Source organism: Sinohyriopsis cumingii, chromosome 19, assembly GCF_028554795.1.
Source record: "Sinohyriopsis cumingii isolate HCF-2022 chromosome 19, ASM2855479v2, whole genome shotgun sequence".
Classification (NCBI taxonomy): Eukaryota; Metazoa; Mollusca; class Bivalvia; order Unionida; family Unionidae; genus Sinohyriopsis; species Sinohyriopsis cumingii.
Window position 1 is genome coordinate 16,161,941 of NC_142979.1, and position 23,273 is coordinate 16,185,213.

A 23,273-nucleotide genomic window follows, 5' to 3' on the forward strand; every position below is an offset into this window, starting at 1 on the left:
CATGATACCAATTACATGTGCTATGACCCCATAATCCCTATTCTCCTGACTTGTATTTCTGCAAGATAACTTTACCAAGGTTTGTTTTATTTTATCCATATTTAGCAAGAAACTTTAAATTCATGAGACCTTGAAAGTGTTCTATTTCCAGCATACCCCAGGAAGATGAGGTACAGTGTTGTTCACTAATATTGTTAAATACGTGTTTGTATAAACATTTGTTTTCCTGGTGATCTCATCATACATTTGTCAATTTTTTTACAGTTTGTTCTTTTTTCTTTTTTCTTTTAAGTAAACTGTCAGTGCATTTGCAACTTTGGCAATGGTTATTTTTAATTAGATTTGCATTACAACTACTTAGCTTAATTAGTTTTGATTTATAAATGAACTAAAACTAGTTCCTACTGAAGTCTCAGAAACACTTAATCAGGCATATTTGGTAGAGGTGGGTATTGAATTAAAAATCATTGTGACATACTGCAATATTAAGCAAAATATTGCAATATTATTGCAATATATTGATTTAAGAAAGAATTAAGATCATCAACCACAGCCCTTTTCATCTGAGCTATTACTAGAGAGTCGTCATCGCTATATTAGAAAATGCTGTCAATAAGTTTGCGATGAAGAAGCATTTTAACAGAAATGGTTGGAACAGATTCAGCACAAAGAGTGGTTGTCACCACTTTAAGAGGTTTTAGACAAACCATTACCTCTTCTGCCAGGCAAATGTCATCATCTGACATTGTGTTCAGAACTTTCTCTTTTATTTTAGCAAGATCTTTGGATCTGAGAATGGCAATTATTGCACAATGCATTTCAAGAAACTTTGAAATCATGTCATAAGTACTGTTCCATCTAGTGGGCACATTGGCTACAAGCTTATGATCCAGTCTGGCTTCTCAGTTTAGCTGCTGAAGTTGTACTTCGGTGGAAGAACCCAACTATTTGACAAATCTGAGGAGAATTTTAGTGCATCTGATCTTGAGACACATTTGTGCAGCTAAATTAATTGTATGTGTGTAACACTTGATGTGAAAGATGCATCCTAAAAGACTCCCTGCCTTGCCCATGTTTGATGCATTATCAAATACAATAAGTGGTATGGGGATAGACTGTATTTCCCGTTCTTTGAGGGCCTCATGAATCACAACAGCTATGTTCTCACCTGTGTGCCTTTTACACATGGATTTGAAGAACAGTTTATCAGCTTCCAATTTTTATCAGTATGAGTTGACATGACTGTCAGATATGAGAGTTGACATGACTGTCAGATATGATTCAGTTGACCTCGACGTCCAACTATCTGTTGTCAATACAACCTTCTCAGCATTTTGTAGGTCTTTTGTTACCAGTGCCTTGAATTGAGCATATTTTTGAGGAATGATCACCTCTGCAAACTGCTTTCTACCTGGAACATTATATCAGTGGTCTAGCTTATGTAAAAGGTCTCTAAACTCTGGCAAATCCACTATTCGGTATGTGAAGAATTTTTAAAAAAATTTAAATTCAGTGGCAACCACTGGTTCTTCTCATCTGGAAATTTAGCCACTTTAGGTATGCCCAATATGCTTCTGGGAGGGAACTGGAACTTTTGCTGGTGGGACTCCTGTTTTTCCCAAATTAGGAGTCCTGGACTCCTAGTTTTAAAATCCTAGCAGAACCTTTCCTAGATTTTGTTGTAATAGTACTCATACTTTCAAAAATTACAATTAATTCAATTGTCTTTTACTTACGGTGATGATAAGCATTTTTATTAGTAGACATTCCAGTCTACATCCATTCTTTCAATGCTTATCTGATGCAATTGATACCGGATACAGAGGTCTAGGAAACACTCAATCCTGCGTATTTGGATGCAAATTTTTTATCAGGGATGCAGAAAATATGCAGGAGTCCTCCATATGCACGCAATAGCTGGGTGGCTTATAAAAGTACATCAAAAGAATATGACACAATAGATGGGTGGCTAGACAAACAAGTAGTTCTCTGGGGTTTTTTTTCTGACATTACTGGTGAATGTCAGACAAATAAGCAGAGACCTACTTTTTGGTCTACTGGGCGGCAAGTTCAAAGAATTTGACTAGCGGCTGAGTGTTGGGGAAAATAAGCTCCGAGGCAAAAAGACCCATCTATGCTCATTTTAAGAGTACATCAAAATGAACAAAGTTAGCTTTCATTGTGTTCATTTACTACTGTTACAGTTAGCTTTTATTGTGTTCATTTACACAAAGTTAGTTTTCATCGTGTTCATTTACACAAAGTTAGCTTTCATCGTGTTCATTTACACAAAGTTAGCTTTCATCATGTTCATTTAGTACTGTTACAGTTAGCTTTCATCATGTTCATTTACACAAAGTTAGCTTTCATCGTGTTCATTTACTACTGTTACAGTTACCTTTCATCGTGTTCATTTACACAAAGTTAGCTTTCATCGTGTTCATTTACACAAAGTTAGCTGTCATCGTGTTCATTTACACAAAGTTAGCTGTCATTGTGTTCATTTACACAAAGTTAGCTTTCATCGTGTTCATTTACACAAAGTTAGCTTTCGTCGTGTTCATTTACACAAAGTTAGCTTTCATCGTGTTCATTTACTACTGTTACAGCAGTGTGTGTGACCTCAAAATCAAAACACATTGATACTTTGACAAAATACCGTTTGCAAATTTGGATAAGTATTTGGAGTTAAACGGCAAGTTGACTAAGATTTTAATGAGATTGCTGAAGTTGCTGGAACTAATAGTTCGGATGGAATGGTAGCCATTTGTAAGAAAGTGAGTGATGCCTGGCTTAGTGTTTGGAATAAGACCTTTCCTTGGAGTGACAAAATTCAGTCTTACTCTAAAGGATAGAAAAGAGCTGTATGTCAGTGGTGTAAAGAATTTGAAAAATTAAACTCACTGATAACCACTGGTTCTTCTCATCTCGACATTTAGCCATTTCAGGTATGCCCCAACATGCTTATGGGACTGCAACTATTGCTGGTGGGACTCTTATTTTTACCAAAATAGGAGTCCTGGACTCTTTGTTTTAAAATCATAGTGAGTCCTCTGCAGATGTGTATACGAGGGAATCAGTGATACCAGATGTGTAGATGAGGAAATTGGGCACTGACACTGGATGTGTGTATAAGGAAAACAGAAATTGATACCAGACGTGCATCTAAATAAATCAGACAGAGATACCAGATGTTTATATGAAGAAATAATGTATTGATACCAGACATGTATTTGAGGAAAACAAACAGATACCAGATATATATCAGGAAATCGGACAGTGATACCAGATATGTATACATGTATGAGGAAATCAGGTAGTGATACCAAATGTGTATGTAAGGAAATCATGTATTGATACGGTACCAGATGTGTATATCAGGAAATGGGGTAGTCATACCAGATGTGTATGTGAGGAATTCAGGTTATATGTGTACACGAGAAAATCAGGTAATGATACCAGATGTGTTTATTGAGTAATACAAGGTGTATATCAGGAAATCAGGCAATGGTACAAGGTGTATATCAGGAAATCAAGCAATGGTACAAGGTGTATATCAGAGGAAATCAAGCAATGGTACAAGGTGTATATCAGAGGAAATCAGGCAATGGTACAAGGTGTATATCAGGAAATCAGGCAATGGTACAAGGTGTATATCAGAGGAAATCAGGCATGGATGCAAGGTGTATATCAGAGGAAATCAAGCAATGGTACAAGGTGTATATCAGAGGAAATCAAGCAATGGTACAAGGTGTATATCAGAGGAAATCAGGCAATGGTACAAGGTGTATATCAGAGGAAATCAAGCAATGGTACAAGGTGTATATCAGAGGAAATCAAGCAATGGTACAAGGTGTATATCAGAGGAAATCAGGCAATGGTACAAGGTGTATATCAGAGGAAATCAAGCAATGGTACAAGGTGTATATCAGAGGAAATCAAGCAATGGTACAAGGTGTATATCAGAGGAAATCAGGCAATGGTACAAGGTGTATATCAGGAAATCAGGCAATGGTACAAGGTGTATATCAGAGGAAATCAGGCATGGATGCAAGGTGTATATCAGAGGAAATCAAGCAATGGTACAAGGTGTATATCAGAGGAAATCAGGCAATGGTACAAGGTGTATATCAGAGGAAATCAGGCAATGGTACAAGGTGTATATCAGAGGAAATCAAGCAATGGTACAAGGTGTATATCAGAGGAAATCAGGCAATGGTACAAGGTGTATATCAGGAAATCAGGCAATGGTACAAGGTGTATATCAGAGGAAATCAAGCAATGGTACAAGGTGTATATCAGAGGAAATCAGGCAATGGTACAAGGTGTATATCAGAGGAAATCAAGCAATGGTACAAGGTGTATATCAGAGGAAATCAAGCAATGGTACAAGGTGTATATCAGAGGAAATCAGGCAATGGTACAAGGTGTATATCAGAGGAAATCAAGCAATGGTACAAGGTGTATATCAGAGGAAATCAAGCAATGGTACAAGGTGTATATCAGAGGAAATCAGGCAATGGTACAAGGTGTATATCAGAGGAAATCAAGCAATGGTACAAGGTGTATATCAGAGGAAATCAAGCAATGGTACAAGGTGTATATCAGAGGAAATCAGGCAATGGTACAAGGTGTATATCAGAGGAAATCAGGCAATGGTACAAGGTGTATATCAGAGGAAATCAAGCAATGGTACAAGGTGTATATCAGAGGAAATCAGGCAATGGTACAAGGTGTATATCAGAGGAAATCAGGCAATGGTACAAGGTGTATATCAGAGGAAATCAAGCAATGGTACAAGGTGTATATCAGAGGAAATCAGGCAATGGTACAAGGTGTATATCAGGAAATCAGGCAATGGTACAAGGTGTATATCAGAGGAAATCAAGCAATGGTACAAGGTGTATATCAGAGGAAATCAAGCAATGGTACAAGGTGTATATCAGAGGAAATCAGGCAATGGTACAAGGTGTATATCAGAGGAAATCAGGCAATGGTACAAGGTGTATATCAGAGGAAATCAAGCAATGGTACAAGGTGTATATCAGAGGAAATCAGGCAATGGTACAAGGTGTATATCAGGAAATCAGGCAATGGTACAAGGTGTATATCAGAGGAAATCAAGCAATGGTACAAGGTGTATATCAGAGGAAATCAGGCAATGGTACAAGGTGTATATCAGAGGAAATCAAGCAATGGTACAAGGTGTATATCAGAGGAAATCAAGCAATGGTACAAGGTGTATATCAGAGGAAATCAGGCAATGGTACAAGGTGTATATCAGAGGAAATCAGGCAATGGTACAAGGTGTATATCAGAGGAAATCAAGCAATGGTACAAGGTGTATATCAGAGGAAATCAGGCAATGGTACAAGGTGTATATCAGGAAATCAGGCAATGGTACAAGGTGTATATCAGAGGAAATCAAGCAATGGTACAAGGTGTATATCAGAGGAAATCAGGCAATGGTACAAGGTGTATATCAGAGGAAATCAAGCAATGGTACAAGGTGTATATCAGAGGAAATCAGGCAATGGTACAAGGTGTATATCAGAGGAAATCAAGCAATGGTACAAGGTGTATATCAGAGGAAATCAAGCAATGGTACAAGGTGTATATCAGAGGAAATCAAGCAATGGTACAAGGTGTATATCAGAGGAAATCAGGCAATGGTACAAGGTGTATATCAGAGGAAATCAGGCAATGGTACAAGGTGTATATCAGAGGAAATCAAGCAATGGTACAAGGTGTATATCAGAGGAAATCAAGCAATGGTACAAGGTGTATATCAGAGGAAATCAAGCAATGGTACAAGGTGTATATCAGAGGAAATCAGGCAATGGTACAAGGTGTATATCAGAGGAAATCAAGCAATGGTACAAGGTGTATATCAGAGGAAATCAAGCAATGGTACAAGGTGTATATCAGAGGAAATCAAGCAATGGTACAAGGTGTATATCAGAGGAAATCAAGCATGGATGCAAGGTGTATATCATAGGAAAAACTGGCATGGATACAATGTGTATATCAGAGGAAATCAGGCATGGATACAAGGTGTATATCTTGGGAAATCAGGCAATGGTACAAGGTATATATCAGAGGAAATCAAGCAATGGTACAAGATGTATATCAGAGGAAATCAAGCATGGATGCAAGGTTTATATCAGGAAATCAGGCAATGGTACAAGGTGTAAAACAGGAAATCAGGCATGGATACAAGTTGTATATCAGAGGAAATCGGGCATGGATGTAAGGTGTATATTGGGAAATCAGGCAATGGTACAAGGTGTGTATGAGAGGAAATTAGGTATTGATACAAGGTGTATATTGGCAGATCAGGCATTGATACAAGGTTTGTATCAGAGAAAATCAGGCATTGATTCAAGGTGTGTATCAGGAAATCAGTGTTACAAGATGTGTAGAGGAAATCAGGCAGTGATATCAGATGTGTGTATGAGGCTTTAGACAGTTAAAGTCCAATTGTCAGGCATATTTAAAAATGTCCAATACAAGCCTTTCTCCAAGTAGTTATGTCTATGAATAGTTTACACAATAAAACATAAAATTGGATTCTTCATCATTGGCGGCTCAGACTCAAGAGACCATGCGAATAGCGCCCTTGGAGTGTCGTCTGTCTCTGGGGTTTTGGCATTGTCTGCTGTGACTGTGCAGGCCTGTGTGCAAGTGACAGTCCCTATTGCAGTTGGTGCAGACATACTGGGAAGTCTGAGTTGCTGGGGTTGCTGCCGTGCTCTTCTTTCTCTCATGTTTCTCTTCTGCCAGCTGGCCTGTCCTCACAGTGACTGCTATGCCCTTGCAGACCGTCAGTCTCCAGGTACCTCAGTCCTCGGCCCGCACTTCTCAGCTGTTGAGTGAAATGTCACATGCCTTCATGTCCCTCTTGCATACATCCTTGAAATGGAGTGAGGCGCAGCCAGCTCTTCTGGTGCCAGTGGCCAGCTGTCCATATAGGATGTCCTTTGGCAGCCTCCCATCCTCCATGCGTCGGACATGTCCCAGCCATCGAAGGTGGCATTTGCTCAGCAGGGATTACATGCTGGGGATACTTGCATGCTTTAGGATCTCGCTGTGTGGGACACGGTATTGCCAGCTGATTTTCAGGATGTGTTTTAGGCACCATATAATGAAGGAGTTGAGCCGGCACTCTTGCCTCATGTATGTGATCCATGTTTCACTTCCATATAGGAGGGTGCTGAGAATGCAGGCCTGGTAAACTTGGATCTTAGAGTGCTCTATCAGCATGTTGTTTTCCCACATCCTTATCATTAATCATGCCATGATGGTGTTTGTCTTTCCAAGCCTTCTGTCCAGCTCCACATCGAGTGAGAGAGTGTTGCTGATTGATTGACCCCAGGTAAGTAAAGTTGTTAACTGCTTCCAGGGTGACACCATCGATTTTGATGGCAGGTGCAATGGTGATATCTTGCACGCTGATGTTTGTCTTTTCCAGGCTGATGGTGAGCCCGAACTAATTGCAGGCATCAGTAAAATGGTCTCCCAGTTTCTGGAGGGCATCCTCGGTGTGGGTCACAAGAGCCACATCATCTGCAAAAAGCATCTCTTCTATGAGCACTGACCTCACTTTGGTCTTCGAGCGCAGTCATGCCAGGTTGAACAGCCTCCTGTCGGACCTGGTGTGCAGATAAACGCCATCAATGGACGAGTTGAAGGTGTAGGAGAGGAGCAGAGAGAAGAAGATCCCAAAAAGGATCGGCGCCAGCACACAGCCCCACTTCACATCGCTGTTGATGGGGAAGGAGTCTGAGGAGGATCCATCATACAGGACTGTTCCCTTTGTATCAGCATGGAAAGAGATTATCATGCTGTGGAGGTTTGGGGGGCAGCCGATCTTACTGAGAGGTTCACATAGTCCCTTCCTGCTGACCAGGTCAAAGGCCTTGGTGAGGTCAATAAACATCATGTAGAGTGGCTGACCTTGCTCTCTGCTCTTCTCTTGGAGTTGTCGGAGTGAGAAGATCATGTCTGTTGTCGACCTGCCTGCTCTGAAGCCTCACTGGGATTCCAGGTACACGCAGTCCACCAGCAACTGCAGTTTGTTAAGTATGATGAGGGCAAACACTTTGCCACTGATGCTCAGGAGCGAGATCCCTCTGTAATTGTTACAGTCACTGTGGCCACCCTTGTTTTTGTAAAGGGTCACAATGATGGCATCGCACATGACTTGGGATTGCTCCATCCTCCCAGCAGAGGCAAAGTAGCTCATGAAGTGGCTGAAGCAATGTTGGTTTCCCACGTTTGATAGCTTCAGGCAGGATGCTGTCGCTACCTGGTGCTTTGTTGTTTGGGAGGGAGTCATTGCTTTGCTGAGCTCCTCTAAGATGAACATTTTGCCGAGTTCCTCCATGGTGGGCAGTTTCTGTATGCTACTAAGGGCCGCATCAGTGACTGATGTTTCTCTGGAGTATAGGTCTGAGCAGTGCTCCACCCATCTGGCCATCTGTTTCTCATGGTCTGTGATCTTCTCTCCCGTCAGAGATTTCAGAGGTGGGGGGCGACCCCTTTCACTGTAGGGCCTAGAACCTTCTTGATGCCACTGTACATGTCTTGGATGTTTCCAGATTTGGCACTGCACTGGATTCCTTCACACAGTTGCTGCCAGTACTCGTTCATGCACTGTCTAGCGATGCATTGGGTGATGCTTCTGGCACTTCTGAGGGCAGAAAGCATCCATTCATTGGGGCATTTTTTATAAGCTATGAAGGCATTTCATTTGTCTTCGATTATTGGTTCCATCCTTGATAGGTGTGTGTTGAACCAGTCCTGACTGGGTCGTTCCTTCTTGCCAAACGTGGACATGGCTGTGCTGTAGATGGCACCCATCATGGCATTCCACTTGGCTGTGGCATTGTGCTCCGGCAGGTCCTGGAGAGCCTGGTCCAGGGTGGACACATACTCCTCCACTTTGTAGGGGACCGACATCTGTGCAATGTTGATGCAAGGGCGACATTTGTTTTTGAGTGATGTAGTGTGTGTGGGTGTAGGCACTCCCTACTGCTCATTGCTCGTGAGGGCATGGTCGGAGTTGCAGTCTGCACTGTGGTAGCTTCTAGTGGAGAGGATGCTGTTCAGGGCAGAGCGCCTGGTGATGACCAAGTCGAGCTGGTGCCATCGATGAAACGTGGGGTGTTTCCATGTGTTGTGGCTTAAAATTAACTGTTTGTAATGCTCCAGCAGTCTCTGACCGTTTTCATTGGTCTTTCCAGTGCCACGATGTCTGAGGCAGGTAGGCCATGACTCGTGGTCCACACTTACTCTGGCATTAAAGTCACAGAGGAGGAATAGTGGCTCATCTTTGGGACATCCTTTGATATGTTTGTCTAGCTGCCCAAAGAACTGATCCTTTGTGTGTTCTGAAGATGTGAGGGTGGGGGCGTAGACACTGAGGATGTTGACAGGACCTGCAGCAGTGGCAAGGTGGATGGACAAGAGATGCTCAGTGCCCCCTGAGAGAGGCTCAACTGAGTCCATGGGGTGTTTTTGATGGTGAAGCCTACTCCTTGCTGGGGGAGGCTCCTCAAGTTCTCTAACCTACCAGAAGAGGTGTAGTTTTCCTCTCTGAGGAAGCCGCTGGAGGCGAGCCTGTTTTCCTGGAGTGCAGCTATGCTGACATTTAGTCTGGTGAGCTCTCTGTCGATGATGGCCATCTTCATGGTGTCATCCACCTCCCTGAGGTCATCATTGATGCCTATGCACATGTTCCACACGTTCCAGCTTGTGAATCGAAGAGCTGGAGTCTTCTTTGTTGGTTTCTTGTTTCTTTTGTCAGGCTAAGCAACACACTGAGCTCCAGACACCCACTGGAACAGGCAGACATTGGTGGGTCAACTCTTTACTGACAGGGGCTGCCCAGCTTGAGGCAGAGGGTAGTCAGCCAGTGGGACACAATGATCCCTCCCACCATCGAAGCTGACCCATGGCACCCCTTTCCTATGCCAACTGGGTGGGACTTATAACCTGTAGACTGCCAGCTTCCGTGTTTTCTCACTCAGGAGCGAGTTTGGAGCAGCTTATCCAGGGCGCAAGCCTGGGCGTGGAGCATGGAGATCCTGGGCTGCCCAGATATCAGGATCCCCCTCTCGTCCTTGCTGGTGGGGTCCAAAGGAATGCTGAGATGACATTTGGCACGAGTTCGGATACAGGAGCTGCTGGAAGGAAGTCATAGTTGATACCCAGCTACGTGTGGGGCTCCACTCTGGATTTTCTGTCTGGGTTTACTCCCATAGGCTTTCCTTCTTTCCTTCTCCCGAAGATATCCACCAGGCCATCATCTAATGGTTGCAACTTGGTGGGTTTGGAATCAGAGTTTCCTTATCCTAGAAGAACTGCCTGACAAGGCTAATGAGCTCCTTCTGCCCTGTTTGGAGTGTCCACCCAGTTATACTGCCGGGCACTCTGTCATTCCACACAGCAGGCTCTGTGAAAACAGGGGGCCCCACATGAAGGTGCTGCTGTGGACACAATAGTGTAGGAGAGGCTATATACAAGTAACCTTCTGTCCATCAGAGCCAGACAGTGATCCCGCAGTGATCACTAAACTTGGAAAAATTGGATTATAAATTGATCTATTATTATAAAGCAACTAAGTATTATGTGAGCCCTTGTCCTGAACAGCAACCAGTGTAACATGATCCATGTACTTAACAGCAATTCAGTATACCATGATCCCATGTATTTAACAGCAACTCAGTTTAATATGATCCTTTGTATTTTACAGCAATTCATTATAACATTAGTCCACATAAAGAGCATATTTAACAGCAACTCATTATAATATGATCCCATGTATTTGACTGGTATTATTATGGATTCCTAATATTTAGTAAATTTTATTGGAGAAATTGCTACTTAAAATTACATCACTGAACTATTCCAGTACACACTCATGCTACTGTGGGTGGTATTGAGTGTAGTTCCAGGGTCTTCGGGGGCACTGAAATACACGTAAAAAGTACATAGATTTCCATTTTTGGACACATGAAATTTGAACACTTCAGTCCATGATGTGAAACTGTTATTGTCAACAAAATTCTCTTTTATTTTATCTGTTTCTGCTTTCAAAGCGAGTACCAATCATCAGTCATTTAACATTCCAACAAAAAAAAAAGTTCAAGAAATTTTTACAGGATTTGGTGAAGTTCCCTAGGTGAGATCATAGCAGACAAGGAGATTAAGATATCTGTTTTACTTGATTGTCAGTGCCTAGTGATTATTTTGATCAAAAGAATAATTACATGCATGTGTGTTTTGACAATTCTCTTTGATAAGCAGTACTCGGCAGCTTTAATCCATTTTAATACATCTTATGAAAATCACTTTGAAATGTTCAGAATATTCGCATGTTATTGTATACCATTTTTAAAAATAGTGCCAAGATTTTCTGATTTAGTTTGAATGTTGGAGGAATATGAAATCACATGTTAATGATAATAAAAGTCAGCTGTTTTGATGTACCTTCATTTTCAAGAACTATCCTATGTGTACTATTCCGATGGCAACTTAGCAATCTGTTTGTTGCTAGTGAACATGATTCTCACTATACTAGCTGAGAGAAATCAGCAGATGCATCTAGGTTTTGATAAAGAAAACAGAATGCAAAAGAGACTGAAATATTTGTGGAATTAAGGGTGGATTAAGACATTTCCTTGGTGTCAGAAAATGAGAAAATAATTTCTCACCCATGCGGCAGAGAAATCTAGCTGTTTTGCTAACCTTACTTTTATTATCTCAGCCTAGTCATCTCAGATCAGTCATTTCATTCAAGGTGTCCATGCGCTCAGAACTACTTTAAAAAAAGAAAACCTTGTTGTCTTCTGATGTGCCTGACAACAAGAGTCCAATGTTTTATCAGTAAAGTGAAATCTCTGACAACATGAAATCACCTTATCAGTACTACTTGATTTCATGTTAGAGATTTTGTCGTACTTTATTGATCAAATGTTAGACTCTTGTGTCCTGACATAATTTAAAAACAAACACCAGTAACAGCTATAAATATATAACACAAAACATAGCAACTTAAGGTCAATCCATCTTTGAGAACACACCATACAAAATATTTCTCAAGAGACACGCACACGATGTTGAGCTATTTTGGTATTTTGCTAGTTAGTTTCACACAGCATGGTCAGTTTTATCCTATATGCATGCGTAACTCAGTATATTTTCAGGTCAGCATCATTAAATGTAGCTAAAGCTACCTAACTAGTTTTAAATACTTTGTGTGCAACAAATTATATACTGTTACATTTAATGATGCTGACCTGAAAATTGACTGTGCTACAGATAGGATAAACTTCTCAATACTGTGTGGAATGAAGTATGACATAAAACACTGCTCCATGCACATTGACTAGGTCTATACACTTAATAGCCTTGTGGAGAGACAAATAATATAACCCCATGACTGGAATTTCCTTGTCTTGGTCCAAAATCCCATTGAAGATTCTATTAATCAAGGTACACTCAGGCTATACACATTACCAGCCACAAAAATCCCATCTCTCTCAACAACTACAGAAAACTTAGTAACAGCCATAAATTTGTTATGTCTAACATGCTTTCTTCTAATTATGTTAAGCATTTCCATTGTGCCCCAGCTGAATCCAAAATATACCTACAATCTTTAATGACAAATAATGCACTTACCAACCAGAAGGAAACATTTATCTGTCCACATATTAATTCATATGCAAATTTCACTGTAGCATTTGCCATATTTCCAAGACAGAAAAATACATTTTCAAAGAATCTGTCATAGTTCAGCACATGTTTATCTGCTAGGGTCCATATTTGGAGGGTCTTTCACGCATGGGGTGATTTTACAATCAATATTAATTACAACACAAGTATGTCATAAACAATTTCATCTCCTCCAAAGAAAAGGAGAGTTATATACGATAGTGACACAGATCACTAATTACCTATCAATAATCTAATGCAACATGTTACTCTTCATTACAGCTTGTACTAAGTATAACTACAGTAGAGATGTGCACCATGTATCGTTTCATTATTTACAGTATAACTTTTCAAAATTGGAACTAATGAAAATGAAACATTTTCTTGCAATAAATATTTATTATTTATGTGACATTTTATTTTGTAATTTTTTTTTGGCTCACACTTATAAACTGTGTACTTCAGATGTAACAGTCACACCACAACCTTCATTAACATATTTGTATTAATGAGCTGCATGTAAACATTTGGACGTGAACTATAAGAGTTCTTTTTACTTTAAAGGAACATATTGGGTGAGAAAAATAATCTGTGTTGTGGTTTGGACTGAGACAAGGAAATCCCAGTCACCAGATTACATTGTATTTCTCACCTATGCAACAGAGAAATCTACTTATTTTGCTAACCTTACTTTTCCTGTCTCAGTCTAGTCATCACAGACCAGTCGTCTCAGTCAGTGTATCCACGCGCTCAGAACTACTTTTACAAAAGAAACCCTTGTTGTCTTCTTCTGTGCCTGACGTAGTTGTACTAAAATCAAACAACAACAACAGCAACAAATATATAACAAAAGCATAGTAACCTAAGTTAAATCCATCTTTGAGAACACACCATACGAAAACATTTTGAGAGAGACAAAGACAAACGCATATATGTCGAGCTTTTTGGTATTATGCTTGTTCGTTCCACACAGCATGGTCAATTTTATCTTATATGCAGTCCTAGCTCAGTACAATTTTAAATCAGCATCATTAAATGTAGCTAAAACTACCTAACTAGATTTAAATACTTCGTGTGAAGCAAAGTATATACTGTTAGCTACATTTAATGACGCTGACCTGAAAATGACTGTGCTACAGATAGGATAAAATTCTCAACGCTGTGTGAAATGAACAGTATAATAGAAAACACTGCTCCATGCATATAGACTATAGACCTATACATTCTATAGCCTCCCAACTCTCTTAACAACTGCGGAAAACTTAGTAACAGCCAGAAAGGTGTTATATAAAACATGCTTTTTCTAATTTTGTTAAGCATCTCCATTGTGCCCCGGTTGAATCAAAAATATACCTACAACATTTAATGACAAATAATACACTTACCAGCCAGAAGGAATCATTTATCCGTCAGCACATAATTCCATAAGCAAATTTCACTGTAGCACTTGCCATATTTCCAAGACAGAAAAATACATTTTCAAAGAATCCGTGAACTTGAAAGTTTAGCACATGGTTATCCGCTACAGTCTGTTTTTGGAGGGTCTCTTATGCACAGAGGTAATTTTACAAACAATATTAAGGACAACACAAGTATGTCACACACAGTTTCACCTCCTCCAAAGAAAAGAATAGTTATATACGATAGTGACACAGATCTCTAATTACCCATGAATAACCTACAGAAAGATGTTACTCTTCATTACAGCTTGTACTAAGTATATAACTACAGTAGAGCTGAGTAGTCAATATCATTTTATTATTTACAATATAACTTTTCAAAATTGGAACTGATGAAAATAAAACAGTTTCTTGTAATAAATATTAATTATTTATTGTCAATTTCATATAACATCCATATATTAAATGTGATAATACCTCATTATCATGTGATGTTTTATGTTGTTGTTTTTCTTTGTTTACTCGTATAAACTGTGTACTTCAGATACAATGGTCACACCACAGCCTTCATTAACATATTTATATTAATGTAATGCATGTAAACTTTGGACGTGAATACTAGTGCAGAATTCTTTTTACTTTAAAGGAAAATATTGGGTGAGAAAAATAATCTACGTTGGGGTTTGGCCGAGACAAGGAAATCCCAGTCGCGGGTTTATATTATATGTCTCCCCACTCGGGCAAGCCTCGTGGGGAGACAAATAATATAAACCCTTTACTGGGATTTCCTTGTCTCGGCCCAAACCCCAACATAGATTCTATATGTCTCTCCCACTCGGCAAGCCTCATGGGGAGACAAATAATGTAACCCCTTGACTGGGATTTCCTTGTCTCAGTCCAAACCCCAACATAGATTCTATATGGAACATTTTATGCACATGGTTTTGTGACTGGAAGGAATAATAAAATGGCAAAAAAGGATAACTGACAATGCAAATTTAAAAGATACATAACAACAAAGGGCCACAGACAAAACATGAAACTATAATGAATTTGATGATGGTGATAGAGGATGATCGAGAAGTTAAGGATTTAGATTGAAACCTTTTGAATTTTAAGGAAAAAAGTGAATGGAATATGGTCATTTCTTTATTTTTCCATTGTCTTTGAAAACTCATTGATTTTTAAAAATTAAATATAGAAAGAAAGTGTAATCTTTTCCATAATTCTTTCTAGCTACACACAAAATTAAATGATTGTTATGGTAAATACATTGAGGATTGTTGTTGTAACATGCAATCATGGTTATCAACTACCTTAACTTTTCATACCTTTATTGTGATGCTAAATATTTCACAATGAATGAGCATTAGCAATTGGACAAGATATACAATGGTGACAAGCAATACTCATAATGTTCCAAATTATTGCAAGGGAAAAGAAATGTATCTTTTTTTGGAACTTGAAGTTTTAGTGCTAGGACTGCGACAGTCCAAGGAAACAATTCTGTACTGCCACTTTTAAAATCCTGTCAGATGTGAATGGCAGTGATGAGTTCATTTAAATGTGCCTTGGAAATCTTCTGTCTCTTGTTGTTTTCTTGCCAATGTATGTTTCACTCAACAGCACTTCAGGAGTGAATTCTATCTGGTCATCTCATGAATTACCACTCTATCCCCTAAGGATTTACCACAGGTGGTAACATGAGTAGTAAAACAATAACTCCATTACCCAGCAACACAGTGTAGTACAGGTGGTAACATGAGTGATAAAACCGTGAACTCCATTACCCAACAACACAGTGTAGTACAGGTGGTAACATGAGTGGTAAAACCGTGAACTCCATTACCCAGCACAGTGTAGTACAGGTGGTAACATGAGTGGTAAAACCGTGAACTCCATTACCCAGCACAGTGTAGTACAGGTGGTAACATGAGTGATAAAACCGTGAACTCCATTACCCAGCACAGTGTAGCACAGGTCTGATACCGTCTGTAAATCAAGCAGATTGTTCATGGTGTTGTGGGGTGTATTTCACTGGATACTACACTGATATGAGTGGACAATGATCATTGTACTGTATGCTGTATAATATTCATATACAGCAGTGCCATTGTAATAGACCCTTGCTTAAAATGTGCCCTGGTCAGTATGAAGTGGCCATGCCTATAACCCAATGCACATCTGTTGCTCCTATCAACAGATGGGAACCAGTTCATTACATATAAACTCTACAAAATTCATATCATTTAAAAAAAAAATTATTAATTTTTTTTCTGATTGCAGATTTTACACCAGTGGATTAACTTTGGATGCAGACCGGCCTACATTATCTATGAAGATCTGCATGAAAGAGAGTCAATTCATGCAACCACAGAGTTTCTTGCAGAAGTTGGTTATGTGTCCCTCACTAAAAGAGGTTGGAATTATATCTATGAACTTCGGGAAGGGTTCTGAGTTTTGGTTACAGATGTGAATGGCAGTGATTTACAAGTTTGCACGATGTTTATTTGGATGCAGTTTTTATATGATGATGTAAACAAAAGTTTGATTTTATTATGTTGCATATATTGAATGCCCTAAACCATAATTTTCCAAGGTACAATGGATGGGTTCTCCCCCTTTTGAAATTAAGAATGTCTGCCTTGTAAGTAAATATAGTTTGTAATGTAAGGCAGGGTGGTACTGTAATCAAAACTTTGAAACTGGATAGTGTAGCCATTGTAAACAGAAACTGACTCTTTCTGAAATTATTGGCAGTCACTAATTGCAACTGATAGTGACCTTGGTAATTTGGTAATTGCAGGCAATTTGTTGAAAATATTCACGGGCTATTGTAAAACAGTAAATTTTAATTAGCCATTGTATAATAAAAACATGAATGGGTCATTGTATAACAATAAATATGAGTGGGCCATTGTATAACCAAGGTATGAGAGGGCCATTGTATAATAAAAATATAAATGGGTTATTGTATAATAAAAATATGAATGGGCTTTGACTGTTGTAACTAATATACTGCCCAAATGATTAGAAGTAAAGTCATGTAGTGAGACAGAAGGAAACTGTGAAAAACTAATCTAGATATACAACTTTAGATCTTTTACAGATTAACAGAATCGTCATTGTGTTCATTTGGCTATAAATATAGTACATAAACATGGTTTATTGACATGTGTATGAATATAGAACATAGTCATGGTTTATACGTTGTAGTATGAATATAGAACATAAAAAGTTTATTTATTTGGGGAATAAATTCCACTTGTAGCTTTTTATTATAATCGGATCATTTGTCAGCAGCATTTTGTATGTCTTATGTTATTGCTATTACAGGCTAACACAATGATATATTAATATTTCATAATTCTATAGCTGTTAGCTTTTTGCTGGTCACACTAATACATAATGCGAAAATGTTTGACCTAATGAGAGTGTAAAGATGAAGCTCGACACCGTCTTTAGTTAGAATACAAAAGTTTGACTCTAAGTTACAGAATGTAAATTAGTCAATGTAGATTTTCATATTTGTCCATGTTTGAAAACTCAAATTTTACTCAACTGATTCAGGCCAAATGACTGCACCCCAACTAGTGGGAATTTAGTATCATATTTCCTAGATTGTAAATTTCCCCAGATACAGAGGCTACTTATCAAATATCATTTCAGACTTGAGTCTAGACTTGAGTCTTTGTTGTTTTCTACAGTTTACAGCATTACATGACAAGAATGGTTTCACACAAAAAATTGTATTGTTCTTATTGTAACAGTGGTGAAAGAAGAATAGCTTCTCTCTCCATCCCACCTCTATCTTATATTTTTATGGATTTAGATAAAAACGATTGTTTGGGTGTTTTTTCCCCTAAAGGTTTTATTACCTTAGATCCAAAATGGTGAGAATATTTTTATGTGGAACCCTTGTACATTGAGGCATATAAACTTGTACATAAAGGCCAGTACCTACCATATCTTAGGCAAGTTTTATTAAACTGTTTTGACGTAACATACATACATGCTTATAAGAAAAGTCCAACTGCAGGCTGCAGAGACTTAGATCTACCATTGCAAAATGAACTGGTAAATCTAAATCTTTGATGGTTTGTTATTAGTAATCAGTAGAACAAACAACAAAGGCTATGATCTGCTGGCACATGATGTGCTCTATATTGTTTGCTGTTTGACTGACTTATAAGTGAGTTTGTATGGTTGTTGTTGTTGTTGTAGGGTTTAACGCCACTTTTCAGCACAAGATAAGCCATACATGGCGGCCAGTATTAATGGTGGAGGAAGAAATCGGAAAAACCCCATAAAGAACCACCGACCCACGAGAAGCTACTGGCAAGCTTTCTCACATAACCACATTAGCTGAATCCGAGACTCGAACCGATGCGGACAGAGGCAAGATGGCAGTGATCCGTAACGGTGAGCGATTTAGACCACTCGGCCACTCGGGGCCCCTAGTTTGTATGGTAGTTCATTGTGTTTCACAATTGTAGTTAGAAGGATTCTTCCGTGTTAACACTGTAATTCTGTGATTGGTGATGAAATTAGCTTACACTGTTATTTATGATAAAATTTGTGGGCATTATTTTTTTCATAATATTGATTAAATATTTTGATTTGTGGATTGATCATATCCATTCATCCATCCATCTGGCAACAGCACCAAGGTTGGAACTTGTTCGAATCATGTAACTTAGGTATGTAGATGCTTCATGTGGAGTGTTATTGTCCCTGATAAAAACTAGGTCACAGCATCCTGTTTTTCATGGTTTGTGATTTCTGTTTACCTTTGTGTTAGGCTCACTTTCTCTAGGTTATTGTTTGCATTTAGGTCACTTTCTCCAGCACTTTCTTACAGAGTCGTGTAACTTGGGACAAAGATGAATGATGAGGGAATACTGTACTCTTCAGTCAAAATAAGGTCACTGTGATATGTATTTCCCAGCACAAGGACCAGTTTAATGCTTTGTATTTAGCTTAGTTTTGCAGACACCTGCCTTCAGATTCATGCAGTTTATGAAGAGTAATTGCACCCTTCAGTGAAAACAAAGTCACTGTGATCTCTAACAAAACTTGTGTTAATGTTTGCATTTAGCTTTGTTTTTTAGCCATCAGAGTTGTTTAACTTATAATGTAAATTCACCACAAATAATACTGCAACCTTTCGTCAAAACTAAGTCACTTTGATCTATATTTCACACTCCTGTGAACTGCATTAACCTTTGTGTTTAGCTTTGTTTTTCAAGCACTATTGCCAATGTAACATGATGAAGCCAGTTTAGAATTAGATTTTAGCAAAGATACTGAAAGCAATTTCATGAATGATGTTTATAATGTAATTGAACAATGAATGAATCTGACACTGTACCCTTCACATAAAGTCCAACAATGGATTTAACAGATTGATGCAATTCAACAACTGATATTTAAATTTCAAAAAATGATATCATTCCAGACTGGAACTAATAAGACCATGCAACCTCACTCAGTAATCGAACAAGAATTAACATATGGAACTTATAAACAAATGTAGATAATATTTAGATCTATCAATATCACCAAGGGAATCAAAGTTTTAGACTTACACAACTATGAATAATGTATGATTCTGTCACCAAGATCAAATAATGTTTCATTCACAAAAAGGATATATATATATATATATATATATATATATATATATATATATATATATATATATATATATATATATATATATATATATTTTATTTTCACTCCTATAGCAATATTGAATTAGAACACATGTAATTCATGGCATGCATTTGACGATCATGAGGTATCGCTGGTTCCCTGACTCTTATCAAATAATCAAGGAGTCATCATGCATGGCCTGTATATCCAGTCTTCTGAAAGATCCCTTGATAGCCTCGTTTTTCCCTGCAGACCTGTTAATCCCCAAGTTTTGTTCCCTTCCTGTGAGAACACCAATACTATCCTCTGAGCCAAAGTCACCATCCCCACAGAGTTCAGTGACTCCCCATCCAAAATCAGCTAAACTTATGACTAGAATAAGTAGTACACAAGACATGGTCATGTATGAATGCAGTGATATATGTTATACATGTGCGCACATGAATTTGATTCATTGTAAATTAAGGACTCCAAGTGGCCAAATGGTCAAAAGCACTTGCCTTTACTGATCACTGCCATCTCACCTCTGTGTGTATGGGTTTGAATCTTGGGGTCAGCCAATGTGGGTATGTGAGAAATCTTGCCATTAGCTTCCCATGGGTGGGTGGTTCTTACCAGGTCTTTCCCAGATTCTTCTTCTACCATCTATACTGGCCACCATTTATAGCTTATTATGTGCAGAAAAATGGCATTAAAAAACAATAAAGTATTAAATAATTTCATCAGTAGTTTTGTACAAGATTATTATTATAATAACTAGGTTCATGCATGAATCTGTATCTGGCAAGAATAATCTCACTTAATTTTAAGACCTCAGACATTTTCTCATCCTTCAATACATGCAACATATAAATGAATTTAGTTTGTCTGTTTTATCATGATATGGCTAACTTGAAACAAACTATAGACTATTTACTAGCATGGTGTTTCATGACATTGATCCAACTGTTTGTAAAATTTAGATAAATACTGGAACATCCAATATATCAAACAATTCTATCATATAATACAAATAGCAATACAAAAATGCAATTTATTTTTCACATACCTGTACTGCTGAAGATTGCTTTCATATCATGAACAGCTTCCTAACAAAGCTCGTAATAATACAGTCCAGCTTTACTATATAAGTATCCTGTTTATGGTGAAATCCATCATCAGAGAGGTTAAGGTAATCGGTTTTCTCACTGCAAGCACTTGGCTCATGCAGCATGGGTGAACCAAACTCAGTATTTTAAATTAACTGAAGATGAAAATAAACCATCCCCATGTACCACTGTATGAGGTAACAAAACCCAAGTACATTTTTGTTCATATGTAAAGCATTGCCATTAAGTACATGATTCCATGACAGCCTGCTGTCATGTATAACGGTCTACAGATGCTTCATGAGGAGTGCTACACTCTTCAGTCAAAATTAAGTCACTGTGACCTACATTTTACACTCCATTTTTCTATGTTAGCCTTTGCATTTAGCTCTTTTTCTTAGACACTGTTACTGAAGAGTGATGTAACTTGGAAATGGTTAATAATCAAAACTTGACAAAGCTTTGCATTCCAGCCACACTACTATAAGTGGGTTTTTTTATTACGCATATGTATTTTGTTTTACATGCAAAAATTTATTGGTATCCATATGTCTTTGTTTCTTATAATACTTATGTGTTTCTGTTATGTAAAACAATGTTTAATTATTAGTAAAAGTGCTTGCATGAAAGAAACATACATTGATGCCTACAAGGGCATTTCATGGTGCTTTATCACATAAACACACATTGATGCCTACAAGGGCATTTCATGGTGCTTTATCACATAAACACACATTGATGCCTACAAGGGCATTTCATGATGCTTTATCACATAAAGATACACACGTTGATGCCTACAAGGGCATTTCTTGGTGCTTTATCACATAAACACACATTGATGCCTACAAGGGCATTTCATGGTGCTTTATCACATAAAGAAACACACATTGATGCCTACAAGTGCATTTCATGGTGCTTTAAATAATAAAATATATGTTTGCTCTTGTCAGCATCAGCCATGTTTGAAGTAGAGTCTTTAGTGGAACTAAAGTATTCTGGCCATAAAAAGAGACCAAACATTAGGCCAAATTGGGAAGTGAGTCTGCATAATACTGTATATACTTGCATACAAGTTAGATCCAACTGCAGACATCATAAACCCAGATCTTCCATTGCACAATGCACAGCAGATCATGGTCTGTGCAGTTTGTTAGGAGTAATCAGTAGAACAAACAACACAGATCCTGATCTGCCAGTGCATTATGTAACAATAGATCAGGATCTTTGTTGTTTGCACTTGAACCCTACTTGTGAGTATATGTGATATTTGTCAGAGCCATAATAATAAGGTCATTCCAGTATGATGCACAGTGACCTCAAAAGTGTGATTTTGTTTAATTGTACATACCACTAATACTTATAAAAAGTTGCACTGACCCAGATCTGCCATCAAATAATGTACTGGCAGGTCTTTGTCCATGCAGTTTTGTTAGGAGTAATCAGTAGAACAAAGAACATAAACCCCAATCTGTTGACACATTAAGAGAAGGCAGAATAAGGTCAATATTGTTTGATGTTGGACTTAATTTATATACAGGTATGTGTGGTATTCAATTGTTTTCTTCCAATTTATGTGTACAGAAGTTAAAAAAGAAGTGGCTGGTGCAAAAAGTGGTTTGCAAACAAAATGGCAACCCCATGGGAACAGATAATGTATTTCAAGGTCAAAACATCCATAGGTACAAAGATTATGAAAGAAAGGATTTTCACCAAATTCGGGAACATTGTATAAAAACAGAAATTAAACTTAAATTCTGAAATTGTACAGTACAAATGTAAGAAACTATCCTATCTTCATAAAATGAATTTATAGTGTAGCAATGTGCCACCAGTCTTAACACGAATTTGACTTGATGTAGGATAAGAGTCACACAATGTTAAACTTGGCAAAAGCATTCTACACCGAAGAACATCATTTCAAAAATAGGATGTGAGAACAAATTTTCTCACATTCCCCATCTGTATTGAAAGAGCTTTTCCAGGAAGAATATCCATGTGGAAAATACTATCCTACCTCGTATTAAGACTGTTATCCTACCTTGTATGAAGACTGTTATCTTACCTTGTATTAAGACTGTTATCCTACCTTGTATGAAGACTGCTATCCTACCTTGTATTAAGACTGTTATCCTACCTTGTATTATAACTGTTATCCTACCTTGTATTAAGACTGTTATCCTACCATGTATGAAGACTTATCCTACCTCACATGACTTAAAAATGGAGTTTTGATTGGTGCATCACTAATCTGACATGTTTTTTATGACATCATCACTAATCTGACATGTTTTTATGACATCATCACATGTATGACATCACAAAATCTAATTTCTTATTGGATTAATTTCTGAACTTTAATATATCACTCTTTGTTTTAACCACATTTCCTCATTTACACTGAATTGTAAAC

General features: G+C 38.1%; 1 protein-coding gene across 1 annotated transcript in view; it reads left to right on the forward strand.

Annotated features, from left to right (window-relative positions):
* Positions 1 to 23,273, forward strand: part of LOC149775184 (uncharacterized) — a 42,102-nt gene that overhangs the window by 10,965 nt on the left and 7,864 nt on the right. The window contains exon 4 of the mRNA XM_089944420.1: positions 16,407 to 16,539. Coding sequence (XP_089800546.1) covers positions 16,407 to 16,539 — 133 coding nt within the window. The remainder of the gene's footprint in view (positions 1 to 16,406; positions 16,540 to 23,273) is intronic.